Source organism: Varanus komodoensis, unplaced genomic scaffold (assembly GCF_004798865.1).
Source record: "Varanus komodoensis strain SLA01 unplaced genomic scaffold, ASM479886v1 scaffold3, whole genome shotgun sequence".
In the NCBI taxonomy this organism is placed as follows: Eukaryota; Metazoa; Chordata; class Lepidosauria; order Squamata; family Varanidae; genus Varanus; species Varanus komodoensis.
Window position 1 is genome coordinate 10,866,971 of NW_025335761.1, and position 15,459 is coordinate 10,882,429.

At 47.0% G+C, this 15,459-nt stretch overlaps 1 protein-coding gene across 1 annotated transcript in view; it reads left to right on the forward strand.

The window, feature by feature from the left end:
* The window catches only part of LARGE2 (LARGE xylosyl- and glucuronyltransferase 2), a 59,628-nt gene extending 47,605 nt beyond the window's left edge, over window positions 1-12,023 (forward strand). The window contains exons 11-15 of the mRNA XM_044436582.1: window positions 64-227; window positions 1,369-1,647; window positions 2,002-2,148; window positions 8,916-9,111; window positions 9,230-12,023. Coding sequence (XP_044292517.1) covers window positions 64-227; window positions 1,369-1,647; window positions 2,002-2,148; window positions 8,916-9,111; window positions 9,230-9,427 — 984 coding nt within the window. The 3' untranslated portion in view covers window positions 9,428-12,023. The remainder of the gene's footprint in view (window positions 1-63; window positions 228-1,368; window positions 1,648-2,001; window positions 2,149-8,915; window positions 9,112-9,229) is intronic.
* The last annotated feature ends 3,436 nt before the right edge of the window (window positions 12,024-15,459 follow it).

Here is a 15,459-nt window from a genome sequence, read left to right on the forward strand (position 1 = left end):
CTCTCTCTCTCTCTCTCTCTCTCTCACTCACTCACTCACTCACTCACCCCATGTGAATTTTAGCTCCAGGAGGCCCTAGAGGAGCTGGATGAAGATGATCCTTGCTATGATTTCCGAAGGCAGAACCTTATTCAGCACCGTGTGCACCTCTTCTTCCTGGAATATGACTTCCCTGCCTTGGTTGATGCTACTGATGTTACTCTCATAGCTCAGCTATCCATGGACAGGTACCAGTTAGAAAAAGAAGGGTGTGGGGAGCAGTGGTGACTTCCGGGTTAGTCTTTGCTCAGAAGCTAGACCAGGAGCATTGCATGGCAGCAGGTTAACCAAGGTCAGGATCCTGTTCACACAGTGACCCACCAGATGACTGTGGGAAGCCCACCAGTCGGCCAGAGTGCAGTGGTCGTGCTTCCCAGTAACTGGTAAGCAGAGGCATATGCCTCAGACACTGGCAGCAGCTGTTGATCGCCTTCTCCTCCATGAATTTGTCTAATGCCCTTTCAAAGCCATGCAGGTTGGTGGACCTCACTACCTCCTGCAGAACTGAATTCCAGACTTTCACTGGGCATCGTATGAAGTCCTTTTTAGCTGTCCTGAATCTTCCACAGATCAGTCTTTGTGGAAGACTGCAGGTTCTGGTACTGAAAGGAGAAGAAAACCTGTTTCCTCTCTACTTTCTTCACATCAGGCACAATTTTACACATTTCTATCACGTCCCCACCTACCAACCCTTTTTGCAGAGCCAAATAGGTCCAGAGATCGTAGCCTTTCCTCAGAAGGGAATGATTTGAGGTCTTGATCAGTTTGATTGCCCTCCATCCATTTGTCGTTCTTGATAAGTGGTAGTTGGTCCATGAGCCCAATACACCCAAGTTGAGTACAACTGGGAATCTCTATGGCTGCAAGCACAGTGCACATCATACAGTTGTGTAATTCTGACTGCAGGGATATACATGCTTTCTTGGAAGTTTCTGCTTCTGTTCTTCTCTATTAGAGAAAGAACATGTTTCTAGTGCTTAGGATTGCTGAGAGTCATGTAGAAACAGATATTCTACTGGTCTGGATGTAGGTTCTTGTGCTTAGAACTGCACAAAAGCAAGCCTGTTTTCAGAGGTTGCTGCTAATTTTTGTACACATGGTGTATCTTCTGCTGGTCCCTGGCATGGAAAAGGTATAGCAAGAACTGTGGGGCAGAAAAAAAGTGGGGGCACAAGGTCTGGGGATCAGCCATGCTGTTTACTGGGGCTCAGGATTGCTGAAGCTGAGAGTTAGAAGCTCATTCAGACCGAGGGTGGCTTGGCTGTGGGGTCTTTTGTGGTCACTTGCAGAGTGTCTCTAATGCTCTCGATTTGTCTCATTGGTTTGTAGGTTGCAGATGCTGGAGGCCATCTGCAAACACTGGACAGGTCCCATTAGCTTGGCGCTGTATATGTCTGATGCAGAGGCCCAGCAGTTCCTACGCTATGCCCAAGCCTCCGAGGTGCTCAGTAAGCGCAGGAATGTTGCCTATCATATTGTATACAGGGAAGGGCAGTTCTACCCCATCAACTTCCTGCGCAATGTAGCGTTGAGGAATGCACAGACAACTTACGTCTTTCTGACAGACGTTGACTTCTTGCCTATGTATGGCCTTTATGATTACCTCAGGTACGTGTCTCCCTGGATCCCAAATATGTCCTGATCTGGGAGAAGGCCTTGGCTTTTCCAAGAGGCTAAAATAAGGGAATGAAGTGGTTGTCCCTGCCAAGGTTGTCCACCAGTCCTGTCCACCAGCTCGGATCCTGCTTATAGGATCATTCTACTTTCTTCCCAGAATCTTGGCCATTCCAAACCTATGTGCCACCTGTAGATTCATCCACCCATGCCGTGAAGCACTCCTGCCCAAGTGTGATGGTACCATTGGATCAGCCTCAGGCCAGAAATAACCAGGGAGGGTTAAATGTCTCTGTAAATCTTTCACGGGGCACCAAGCCAGCAGCTCTTTCTCCCTTTGTGCTCTAGGACCTCCATTGTACAGCTGGAGCTGCCCCAAAGGAAGGCAGCGCTCATTGTGCCTGCATTTGAGACTCTGCATTACCGCCTCACCTTTCCCAAATCCAAAGCGGAGCTGCTCTCCATGCTGGACATGGGCTCCCTCTACACTTTCAGGTGGGTGCTGGATCAGCGAAAAGTTGTGGCATCCCAGCCAGAGCTCTAGCTCAAAACACTTGCTGGACTGTCCTCTGGAACAAAGGCTGTGACCAGTCCTCATGTTTGCAGTTCTTACAAACAACTCACAGCCCAGGATTTGGCTGGTCATTTGAAGTTGGCATGTGCAGCCTCTTCTCCAGCTCCTGACTAGAAACCTTTCTCCTCTTTCTTTGTTCTGTTTATGCAACCTTCCCACCTTTGCTAACTTACTTGTTCTTTGTCGTGGCCTCTGTGCATCACACATATGGGTGCTGCGCATGTGCAGTGCCTGTAGCTGGGAAGACTTGAAAGTTTAGTGGTTTTGGAGGGAACTCTGCACCCCTCCCCACCATAGTATAAGAAGGCAAGACTGCCCGCCATTTTCCCAGTCTTCTTGTAACTGCTGTTCACTGTGCCTCGAGCCTTTCATCTCTCAGTCCGTAGCTATATTGTTGTATCTTGATCCCCTTTGAACCGTTGCTGTCTGATCTCTCAGCTTTCTTGTTAAGATTTCCAAGTTATTCATCCCTCCCCATTAGAAGTTTTCTTCTAATTCCACCCTTTTTACCCTTTCCCCCCAAAAAAAATATATTAAAAAAGTTTATTACCTTACATTTCTCAACTTAGCTATCTTCTCTTTTTCAATCTCAATGGCTCAGTGTGTGGCTTTCCGCAACTGTTCTCAGTGTGGGGCCAGGATGTCCCCCACTGACCCACATGACCTGTGCCTTCTCTGCCTTGGAGAAGGTCACAGGACCGATAAATGTGGCCATTGCCGGGCCTTCACCCAGCAGGCACGAAAAAACTGGGCGAACCGCCTGCGCAGGCTTCTCTGGAACCAGGCCTTGGTTGCATCTGATCAACTGGTGGCCCAATCCGCTGTGCAGCCCTCCTCTTTGGCTGGCCCTCCGCCCTGCCCATCAGCTGATGGTGCTACTCTGCTGGAGGGCAAATGCTCCTCTAAGTCTCCTCACAAACAAAAGGAGAAGAGGAAGTGCAGTGGATCTGACAAGTCCTCAGGCCATAAGAAGCCTAAGAAGGACAGGGCAGACAAGACGGCTCACAAGACCAAGAAGGCCAACCAGCCCCGTCAGTGTGATTTGGGATCGTCTACCCCGTCGGCCCCGATGGCTGCTTCAGTACCAACATCGACTGGACTGTCTCTCCAACTATGCAGGTGACTCCGCCAGGGTCCCTGCAACGGGTCGCTCCTTCGGTCTTGTCCTCGCCAGATTGTCTGGAGGCCGCCATACTGGGATCGATTTCTGACGGAGAGATCTGGCACTCTCCGCAGATGACTCCTCCGATGGCACGCTCGCCTACCCCGCAGCCTTTGCCTGAAGTTTCTCTGAGGGCCTCACCTCAGCAAGTGCGGCGCCAGCAGCATGCTTCCATCTGTCCCTCTGGAGAATGGGTGCAAGCACTGCATGGATCTGCCTGTCGTGAACCATGGGACGACTATGCACCATATGGATATTATCCATCGACATCTGCAGCAGTTCAGACCAGGCGCCCTTCCTCGCTGGTTGACTCCTCCTCCAGTCCTCCGCTCCATTATGGTTCAGAGTTGGAGGATTCAGGTGCAGTGCCCACCTCACTGGACGCGGTGATCACTACACAGGGTCCCAGCTCACCCAAGGAGTTGTATTCAGCATTTGGGGAACTGATGGCAAGATTGGCTAGGTCACTGGAGATCGCAGCCCAGCACCGCTTCAATCCCAGTACTGACAGTTTATAACATCATGAAGAGAGAACAATCCGCCACCATCATTCTGCCTCTCATCACAACACTCCGTCAGGCAATGATGGAATTGTGGAACTTTCCCAACCAGCCGCAGCCAACTTCGCAGCAATATGAATCTATGTATAGAGTTCGAGAACAGGACATTCCATTTCTCCTCAGTCACCTGAAGCCGAACTCGATCGTCGTGGAGTCGTCCCAGGGTCGCAAGTCGAGAGAACACTCCTCACGACAAGTAAGGGCGGGAGATCAACATGATGGCTCGCCATATTTACGCTGCCACAGGCCTTGGGTTCTGGATCTCCAGTTACGAGGCGACGCTGGCTCACTACCAGTATTTCCTCATGCAGAAACTGGAGAATATTACAGTGTCACTCCCGGAGCAACAGAGGGACCTGGCTTGCATCTTCACCAAGGAGGCGATGCAGGTAGCAATTCAACAGCTCTCTAAGGCGAGACATCATGCTGATTGCAACTCGAGGACCCTCGTTGGTGCTGTAGCCCTTCATTGCCACGCCTGGCTCCAGAACTGCAATTTTCAGGATGAGACGAAGTGCTGGATAGGGAACATGCCCTTTGATGGCTCTGGGCTGTTCAACGCCAGGATGGACCACAAGCTCAAGACCATCCATGAATCCCGCATGACAGCTCGATGTATTGACATTCCTAACCAATCCAGACGTAAGTGGTCTTGGTCCCATCCCTCCTACCAATATCAATAATACACACAGTTCTCTGGCTGGCAGCAGTTCCAGCTTCGTCAGCAGCACCGAAAACAACTAGTGCAATGCTATCAGCAGAGCCGTCGCCGCTTGGATTCTAATAAGCGCCAGCGTTGACGGGATGAGTGAGCCTTTTCTTCTCTCCTGAACCCACCCTCCCCTCTTCCTTTTGGGGATTGACTGCAAAGTCGACTCCCCATTTGGGAGTCCATCACATCTGATCAGTGGGTTTTATCCATCGTGGAGCATGGATATAGAAACGAATTTGATATCGTACCCCCATCAGGACCAATCCGATCTATGTCTCCGTTGTCGGTTCTCAAAGACGAAGTTCAACAACTTCTTCATAAAGGAGTGATTTGACAACTCTCATACTCTTGAGGGGTTACACGGTTTCTACTAGAGATATTTTATGGTCCCGAAATGGGACGGTGGTCTTCACCCGATATTGGACTTAGGTGGCGTCAACAGGTTTATCAAAACTAAAAAGTTCCATATGATCACCCTTCAAAACATCCTTCTGTTGCTCAGGAGAGAGGATTGGTTCACTTTCTTGGCTTAAAGGATGCATATTTCCATATTAGCATCCACCTGTCTCACAGGCGACTTCTTCGGTTTACGATCGGTTCCAACCTGTTTGAATACAATGTTTTACCATTCAGACTGGCTACTGCTCCACAGGTCTTCACCAAATGCATGGCCTTCACAGGTCTTCACCAAATGCATGTGTGCACACCTCTGGCTTCAGGGAATTCAAGTATATCCTTACCTTGACGACTAGTTGATCGTCTCCTTGTCTAGAGAAGGCCTTCGATCGGCAATCCAGACTGCATGCACCCTTTTACATGATTTGGGACTATGTATTAATTATGAAAAATCATGCCTTGTTCCTTCACAGATCACTGATTTCATCAGAGCCCATCTCGATTCCACGACTGTGAGAGCCTTCCTTCCTCAAGGATGACAGGAGAAACGTCGTTCATCCATTCATCGAATCCACATGGACAGAACTGTTCCAGCACTGTCTGTACAGCAGCTCCTTGGACACATGGCTTTCACAGTCTCTGTGGTCCCGTACGCCGGACTGCGGATGAGGCCCCTCCAACTCTGGTTCAACGGCCTCTTCCACCCACAACAAGATTCATCACACCGTCCTCTTTGTCTCCTGGTCTCCGTTCTCCAGACCCTGTCATGGTGGACTATACAGAGCAATCTGTCAGGATTCCGTTCCACCCACCTCATCCAGCACTGACTCTGTCCACTGATGCCCTCTCTCATGGGTTGGGGAGCTCTGTGTGCCGGATTTTGCACTCAGGGCACTTGGGATGACCATGAGATTGCCAGACACATCAACACCCTAGAGCTGCTGGCGGTCTTCAAGGCCCAGACACAGCCGTTCATCCTTTCTTGATACCGACGAATACTCCATCAGACTCGAGCGCTCTACATCCTGATACTCAATTCATTCTCCAGTCTGCACCAAGACCTACAACTCATCGTTCGTATGTGGCTAAATGGAGATGTTTTGCATCTTTTGCCAAAAACCACTTTATTGCTCATTCAGCTTCTATTGAGAATGTTCTTCAATTTCTATTATCCTTACACCAGACTGGACTCAAACCTTTGTCCATTAAAGTTTACACTGATCTCTCACTATTGTGGCCAGGTGGCCGGCTCATCGGTATTCTCTAACGTCCTTATTCATCGATTCCTTAATGGATTACAGAATCTCCAGCCACCGGTTAGATCAGTCGTTCCGACATGGAGCCTCTCTGTTGTCCTTCAAGCACTCACTAAACCTCCTTTCAAAGCCCTTGGGCGACTACTGACCTACATCTCTTGTCATGGAAGACTGCCTGCCTTGTTGCTATCACATCAGCTTGAAGGGCCCGTGAACTCTGCGCGCTCCGTATGGACCCTCCTTATCTTAATTTTCATTTTCATAAGGAGAAAGTTGTTCTGCAGACTGATCTGGCATTCCTTCCGAAGGTCCTATCACCCTTCACCCTTCCTTGTCAATCAGGACATTGTCTTGCCAGCCTTTTTTCCTACTCCATCTGCGCCTGTGGAGTGCTTGCTACACTCCCTTGATGTTTGTCGATGCCTCGCCTTGTACAGGTCTCGTAGGGAATCTTTTCGCAATATCAGATGCCTTTTCATCAAGTATTCTGAACATGACAAAGGTCCCCCATCAGGTCCCAAAGACTCTTAAAGTGGATTGTTCAGACCATTGAACTGGCCCATCAACTTTATAAACGACGTACCTGTCATGCCCAGAGGCCATGCCACGAGGGCTGTTGCGGCTTTCTCCACTGGCATTCCACTTCATGACATTTGCAAGGTGGCCACTTGGACTACCCCTTGCACATTTTTCAGACATTACTGCCTTGATGTGCGTGCCAGACAGGATTGCTCCTTTGGTCACGCAGTCCTTTCTTCTGTTCTTCACTGACAACACCGTTCCGCCTCCAGGTCTGATAAGCTTGCTAATCACCCATACGTGTGATGCACAGAGGCCACGACGAAGAAAGGCAGGTTGCTCACCTGTAACTGTCGTTCTTCGAGTGGCCATCTGTGCATTCATACAACCCACCTGCCGGCCCCACTTGGTGTCGGTGACTGGGTTTTTATGGTACCGTGTTTCGCTTGGTTACGGATCCATAGGGTTTATCTTCATGTACCTATATACTTACCTTTAGTGTCTTAAACACTTGATGTGTAATACTTTTCACTTCTGCTTGAGGGCGAACGGTCGGTCTTCAGTTGACTGAGGAAATGGTGGGCACTCTGCCTTCTTATACTAACAAGGGGGGGGACGCAGAGTTCCTGCCAAAACCGTTAAGTTTTTAAATCTTCCCAGCTACAGACTCTGCGCAGGCGCGCACCCATATGTGTGATGCACAGATGGTCACTCGAAGAACGACAGTTACAGGTGAGCAACCTGCCTTTCCCTTTCAGCTCTTGCCCATGCTTCTGTTTGTGAACTGACTGCTCCCTCTTCCTCATTTCCCATTTGTCCCCCTCTCCCAGCCTCTCCACACCATTCATGCTTCCCAGTTTCCATCTCCCTCCTGATCGCCTCTCTTTCTCTGCTTCATGCATGAATGTGGGCTGTGATCTACAGCAGGTGTCTCCCTCTCTGTCCTGCACTGAGTTCAGGTCTGTTTCTGACCACAATGGTCAGAAAGTGTTAATACTTGCAAAGCCACGAACGCCAATGCCAGGATATTTTAAGAGCCGCCTCAGCTACACAAGCACACCTGATCACTTGGGGCCAGAACTGAAGGCCTTGTTCCTAGTCCTGTTACTGTCAGAGGTTTGGCTGGCTGGAAAACCGGACACAGCCCAGGCCACTGAGATGGCCAAAGTATGAAGGCCCCTTGCCTGGGAAACCTAATTGCTCCCCCTCCTTGGCATTCCATGTCTTATTTCTGTGCGGTATTTCTGTACCGCTCCACATCCAAATGAGATTCTGGAGTTGTCATGAGCCACCTGTGGAGGATTCCACCTGGGGATAAGGCCAGAAATAAGTATTTTAAATAAATAGTAGAGGGGCCCTCTTCCCCCAGCCCATGTTTTCTGGCCTTCTCTTTCTAGAGGTCACACTTGTTCTGATTCTCTTTGCCTTTGCTGTGGCTTCATGCCCATGTCTCATTCAGACCTCCATTTTTTGTTAGGATTGAACTCTGCTTATCAGAACATGGCAGACCTACTTGCATTATTCCCATTCTGCAGATGGGCTGTTGAGGCCAAGGTAACTCTGCCAAGGCCGTGCAGTGAATTTTTGGCTGAAGAAAGACATGCAGGCAGGTCTCCCTCATCCAAGCCCAACTCTACCATGCTGCCTGCAGATAATCTGTATGAATGGCTTGGTTCCATTGGGCAGCCTACACTGAACAATGTAGTGTCTGGATGAGGACCTGAGAGTCTTAGGTTGAAGTCCCCCCTCAGCCACAAATCTCAGAGTTTCCTTGGCCTGGTTAGCATCTCTTGGGTTGGGAGCAGGGAGCAGCAGAGCTTTTTGAAATAGGGGCAGGACAAAAACAAATGAAATCCAGGAGGAAAGAAAATTACTGATGGTGAATGTAGAGATAGATGGTAATTATTCTGTTTAATACGAAATGCTCCATCTTGTGTCCATCCAGAAGGATGATGCTTTTGAGGGGGACAATAAAAGGATTTGCTTGACTAGAGCTTTGTTCATTATTTCAGTTCTCGGCCCAGAGACTATAATCTGCAGACAGAAATGGACTTTGAGTAATTCTGCATGTCTTTGTGCACAGGTACCATGTGTGGCCACAAGGCCATGCCCCAACAGACTATGCCAAGTGGCGGACAGCCACAGTGCCATATCCAGTGGAGTGGCAGCCACACTTTGAGCCCTACGTTGTAGTAAGGCGAGACTGCCCTCCGTACGACCAGAGGTTTGTTGGCTTTGGTTGGAACAAGGTCTCCCATATTATGGAGCTTGATGCCCAGGTAAGTGTACAGCAGGAACTCTCTGTTGGTTGCCTCTTCCTGCTGCCAGAAAGTCCAGGCTGGAGGGCATGGCTTTCAAGGAAGCTGTTCCTCTGAGCCACTTCATGCCCCTTTGCAGGAGTATGAGCTGCTGGTACTGCCCAACGCCTTCATGATCCACATGCCTCACGCTCCCAGTTTTGATATCTCCAAATTCCGCCGGAGCTCCAGCTACCGTGACTGCATGAAGACCTTGAGGGAAGAGTTTCATCAGGATTTGTCACGCAAGTATGGTGCGGCGGCACTCAAATACCTCACTGCTGAGAGAATCCTGTGAATGATAGGCTGGACACCAAAGGACAGGCTGGGAGAGCAACAGAGCCGGGCTTCTTGGAGAGGGTCACACCTGCAGCAAGGTGGCACAGCTCTGGCCTAGGTTGTGGGGCCCTGTTGTGTCCGGCTCTGAGGAGCACCCGTTGTTCAGGACAATGCATATTCACTCACAAATTCAAATTCCACTCTCAGTCTGAATTGCATTTGTATTTGCAAATTGCATATATATGCATTGACTTCTTTTTATGTATTGTTTCCAAATTAAGGCGGAGATGAGACTGGCGTGTACAGTGAATCCCCTCCATTCCCCACATGCACAGTCTGAGCCCGATTTTAATTCAATGCTACATTCACCTATTTTCAGTGGTGGAAAGGTAGATTTTAGTTAGTAGTTCTACATGGAACACGGAGATCCAAAATTCTTCTGTCTTGTTTCTCCATGCCTAATGGCAGGGCTGTTTGCTTTCCAAAGCAACCAGGTTTGCATGATTGCTGCAGCTTGTGAGCAGTGCTGAGCCACAGCTCCGTCTGTGCCATTCTAAATATTCAACTGACAACTGCACCTTGACATGTTGTCTGAATCGGAGGACTCTGGGTTACACCAGGATTAAACAACCCTCTCAGAACATGTGTTAACCTATGGACCTTGGATTTGGACAACAGGACAAGCCAGTGTTGGCCTGAATATTCAGACTGGGCACCAGCATGCACCACAAAGCCACAGCATGCCCCTTGATCACGTGAGCTGGTCCACGTGTTTTGGCTTTCTCCATAGTTCTCTCCTCTTGTTCATGTTCTTATGTAATTTGGAGGATAAAGTTGCCACAATTGCTGTCTGTGACCTCCAGCTGCAGAGGCAACATGTCCCTGTATGCCAGCTGCTGGGGCACATAAAGAGGGAAGCGCCACTGTGCTTCTGTCCTGCATGAGGTTGGCCACTGTGGGAGCAGTGTGCCGGCTAGCTAGGCCTTCCGGCTCTTTTTATGTTTTTAGCCTCACGCCTTGCTCTCGTTTCTGGCATCCCCTGAAAACCAAATTTGAAGAATAGCAATTTTGATGAAAGTCTTTAATGTTACTAAAATGTATAAACATGCTTTTCCCTAGTTGCAGAATGTTTGGCTCCTGAATACTTTCCATGACAAATGCAAGAGGGCTACATGCATACATCTCTTTTTTGCCTATCTGTGAACCTATTCATAATAATAGGGCTTTATTCTGTGCCCTGTTCTGAAACAGCCCTAAAGGCTTTTTAAGCCGTACTGTTTGTTTCTGTTTGGACGGAAGATAAGCTCAAGGGAAGTCATATCCATAGTTCAGAGTTGTATGCTGACCCTAACTCTGCTGTGCCTGCATGTAGGCTGGACTTCCTTTTCAACAGGAGCCCACCAGCCAAGTGCCCTTGAAAAAGTTATAAGCAGGTTATTTTAGAGATAGCCAGCCCCACTGGTGCCTTCTTCCTCTACCCCACCATCTGAAATGCACAGATATATTGCTGCTTTTCATATAAGTTCTGTTTTGCTATCACAGCTAATAGTCATGGAATCATATCTTGGATGCAATTTTGATGTTGCACATCATTGCCAAGCAAGCTCTTTCCCCCTCCCATGGAGGAAGATTTAGCCCTGCCCCTCCCTTCCAAGCAGATGGAGTATAGCCTTGAAGTAGCCTTTCTGATAATATTTGCTCAGATTCTCTTGTGTAGCAAAGCAGGGACAAAAACGACACAGAGGGACCTTCCACAATGGACTGAAGACTGTTTTCCCACCTTGAGGTTGAAGCTGAGGTCAAAAGCTGTGATCCTTTGTTGTTGCAACTTGGAAAGGATGCCTGAGCCATTCTCTGCAGGCTGCTGTCCATACAGCTGCATGGAAAACCTGATCTTCAAAAGAATAAGCCAACACTTTGAAGGAAGATATCTGAATCTGTCAGTTGAGGGGTCATGAAGTGCTCTTAGTGAGTACTGCCGCTGGATGTGTGTGTTGGGGACAGCATCAGTCCAGCATCGCTCCACAATGATCAAACACTGGAACACGAGAAGATGGGCAAAACCTGCAAGCACTTTCCTCACTTGCTATTTATATAATTTAAGGCATTTTCTCCCAAGGTACAAAATGATTTGGGTGTCTTGGATTTTCTAATGGTTTCTTTTTATCGCTTTGGTTCTAGAGCACCTCTGGGGCCTTTGCTGCTAGTCTTTGGTTTCTCTCTTGACTTCTTGGCATTAAGCAGGAATGTGAGAGCTTCCAAAGTACTGGGACTAAGCTTTCCTGTCCCAAGTTAAGGAAGCTCATTTAAGAGTGCTTCTGGACAAGAGGATCCCAGTACTAACAGTTAGAAGCCATTGAGCAGCTTATTCTATCTTCATGGAAAACCTAGCAGGTTTTCTGTGGTAAGAAAAAAAGATGGCAGAACAGTGGGAAAACACTGAACAGTTTGAGTGGAAGATGTCTGGATTCTCCATTAATGAGGCAGGGAAACAGCCTGACAAAGCATTCTCTGGAAGCACCTTAAATGCTGAAACTGGCTTAAACCAAGTATTGTACAGAATGGACACATTTCCTGCCATTTGTAAAATTAAAGTTTTTAGAATTATTTTTCAAGCCTCTGAGGAAGTTGTGTGATTTTGTTACAAGTAGCCTTTGTGCATTTTTGCTGCTGGCCTAGCTATTTGTGTTAGATGACTCTTGCCCCACACTGCTCTCTCACTGCAGTTTTCTGTTTTCCTCACAGTTACTATGTCAGTATTGAATCTAAGGCAGGGTAGACTGGAGGTTGGTCATGCAAATGAGGAACATAAGGGGGAAGCCAGTAACAATAATCCACAGGACTTGAAGTGGGTGGTAGCACACAAGAAGAAATTCCCAGAACTTGAAGTGGCTTATCCTGCAAACCTTTTAGGGCCAGACTTAATGTGATGGTGGCAGAGCTGGTCAAAATTAGCTTACTATCTGGAGAAGCAATGAGCCCATTTGGTTAAACTTCTTTTGCTACAAGAGCTGGGAGAAAGAGTCACCTCCCCCCATTCATATTGTTTTAAAAATCCCTCATGCTTGGTCTTCCCTTTGAACAGCTGTAATCTCATGGGATATTTGCAGGTATCCTTCAACTGTTCATCTCTAATGTCAAGGAATGGAGCTGTAACAAGGTATGAGTAAAGTTAATCTGGCTGGGAAAGAATTCACACAGGACTTGAGAAGAGAAAGAGTGTGGCTATGAAGCCAGAAGGAAAGTATGTCCAGTAGTTACCTGGTTTTGGAGTGGGGAGAAAGAACTACAGGCTGAAAGCCATAATCGAATTTAAAAGGTTATGTATGAAAGGCAAGGCTCTGAGACTATGGCAGTGGTAAGGGAAAAGGGGACTTTAGGTGAGGAGTTGTTGAGAAAAAGGAACTACAGTAAATAATCCCACAGGAATCAAAAAAGTCACCACCACCCCCACCCCCAAAAAGTAAGGAAATGAGGATTGGGTTGAATGTCATGTTTTACTCTCCTCATCAGTGACCCCCCCGCCCCGCCCCGCCTTACTCCTCTGCAAGCAGCTGGATTCTCTTAGTAGAGGTGATGTATCTCTTAAGAGATGGTAATGATGCCTACTTGCAGTTAAAGCTTCAGATTTGATTTGGGAAGCAATGTTTTAAAAAGGATCTTTTTTCCTGGTTACAGCTTCCCAGAAAGACCAACACCCTTCCCCTGCACACACATGGTAAGTACAACAATAGACAAGGTTTTATTGTTTTATTTAGTAAAATGTTAAATAAATACAAATTGTTCATTTATTCTTGATCCCCTCAATTTCTTCCCACTTTAATGGGCTAAAATCTAAACACAATGTACCAAACCCACAAGGGACAGGAAGGCTACAGAAAGAAGGCAGCAAAGAGACTGAATATCACTATGAGCACCAGGCTATTTTTTTAAACAACAAAAAAACCACCTAGCCAAACCAAGCCATGCATCCAAATACCATTCACAGGGTGTTCATCTGTGAAAGTTGTGCTGTACCCAGTTCATTTAAAGAAGGCCTCATAAATGATATGGGAACTCAGAAAGCTAAGGCAGCACAAGTGAGACCAAATTTTTCTGGTATGAACAACAGGAGAGGAAATGATCTTTGGGAAGGGGGATGTGCTGGCTGCATAATGAAGGTCCATGTTCCTGTACATGTAACATTAATGTACATGGGTGGAAACCCACTGCCCTAAATTCAAGTGCTGTGAACTTCCTTTTAGAGCAGCAGCCTCTTAATGCACATGACTTACTCCAGAGAGTCCTTGTCTAATTAATACAAATATTTTGGCATCAGAAACAGCATTTGGTTTAAAACAGAGATGGGCAGCTGGCTGCTAAACAGCACACACAGCAGTTTCCTCTGCTACTGCAAAATGTAATGAAGCCACAAAATAAGCCACACATGAGTGTAACATCAAGGACATCACTTGGACTTGACAGCATAGGACAGCTAAGCAGACTATTCAGTATTTGCTAGCTCAGTTATGACCAAGCTGACAGTTTCCAAACACAACTTTATCCATGAATTCTTAGCCTTGGTTCAGTTCCTACTGGCCTGGTGTTCATAACATAAATTGGCACTACTTATATTTCTCCTTGGTCTATTAAATAAAAATTACTGAACAAAAGGGCACGACTCTACCTTTGTTCAAGCCACAGGAAGAATGAAACAAAAGCAGCAACTGAAAAGCTTGGCCTGATGATTTGCTGGAATACAAGATTCATGGAACAAGAGTCCTTTCCGTCACTCTGATCCAACCTCCATTGCTCTGTCAGTAGGGCTGTGATGAATACGTATATGGTAGTGAAGTGAATGGTCCCACCAACAAGTTAAGTTTAGCTGGAAAAGGCAGCCTTCCACAACCAGGTGCCTTCCAGATATTTTAGACAAAAATCCCAACGTTCTTGATCAGTGGCCTTGCTGGGGCTGATGGGAATGTAGTCCAAAATATCTGAACAGCACCAATCTGAGGCAGGCTAGATCAAAAATAACATGACTGTGATTGAGTCAAAAGCCACTGCCCCACCACCTGAGGCAGAATATGTGGTGAAGGGAGGAGAGGGTGATAACTGCTACAATAACTATTCCAATGATGATGATGATGATTCTAATTAAAATGGAAGGGCTGGGTAGAACCACTCCTAAAAGCTACAGTAACCAAGATTTGAATAAATCTACATTGATCCATCTTAAATAAAAACACAAAAAGCCCACAAAACCATTTTTTTAATGGTAGGTATTTGTTCATACCCTGTTACAGTCCAAACAGTGGAACTTTCCTCTTGCAATGCTCAACGATCTAGTTTTGTTGATGGAAATGAAGAAAATAACTGTGCTGTAGATTGTAGCAAGTGAGGAGTCATATTAGCTGTGCACTGCAGTGCTGGATTAAGGGCAAAAAACTAAACCAAGGTTGGTCAGAGAGCCTCCGCTGAATGTTCTTGCTGCCCCATTTTCTGGGATTCCCTCCCAACTACCACCACTCACCCCTTTCAGCAGGATCTCCTGACTCACACATTTTCAGGGAGCTGGAGGGATTGTCACGGGAAGTAGAGGGCAGGGATGTCTATTTCCATCCATGCAGTTGATCCAGTATAAATCTGGATCCAACCCCAAAACAAAAGGCAAAATAAAGAGTCATTAAAGGACAGTGTAGCTACAGGAATGCCTTACCTGTGTTCACATTTTAGGGGAATTCAGACTAGATAATGAGAATGAGAATTAAATGTCTTGAAAGAAATGGAATAATACCAGTAAAGGTTAATGTAGTACACTGTACTGGACCAAAGAGGAATAATTACACTGTTGAATCTCTAGATATCACAGATCTGGAACACAGGCAACCACAATCTACTAATGCGTAATTTATATTCATAAATAAATGGGCTATGCTTACTGCAGCTTCCCACCAGCTTAACTAAAATGCCTCAAATGGGTCTGTTCACACCCATTTTGGAATTGCAGGTGAGTGGATTTAAAACTTCTGGCTGCAGTCTCAAATACGCACAACCAATTCCAAGATTTGC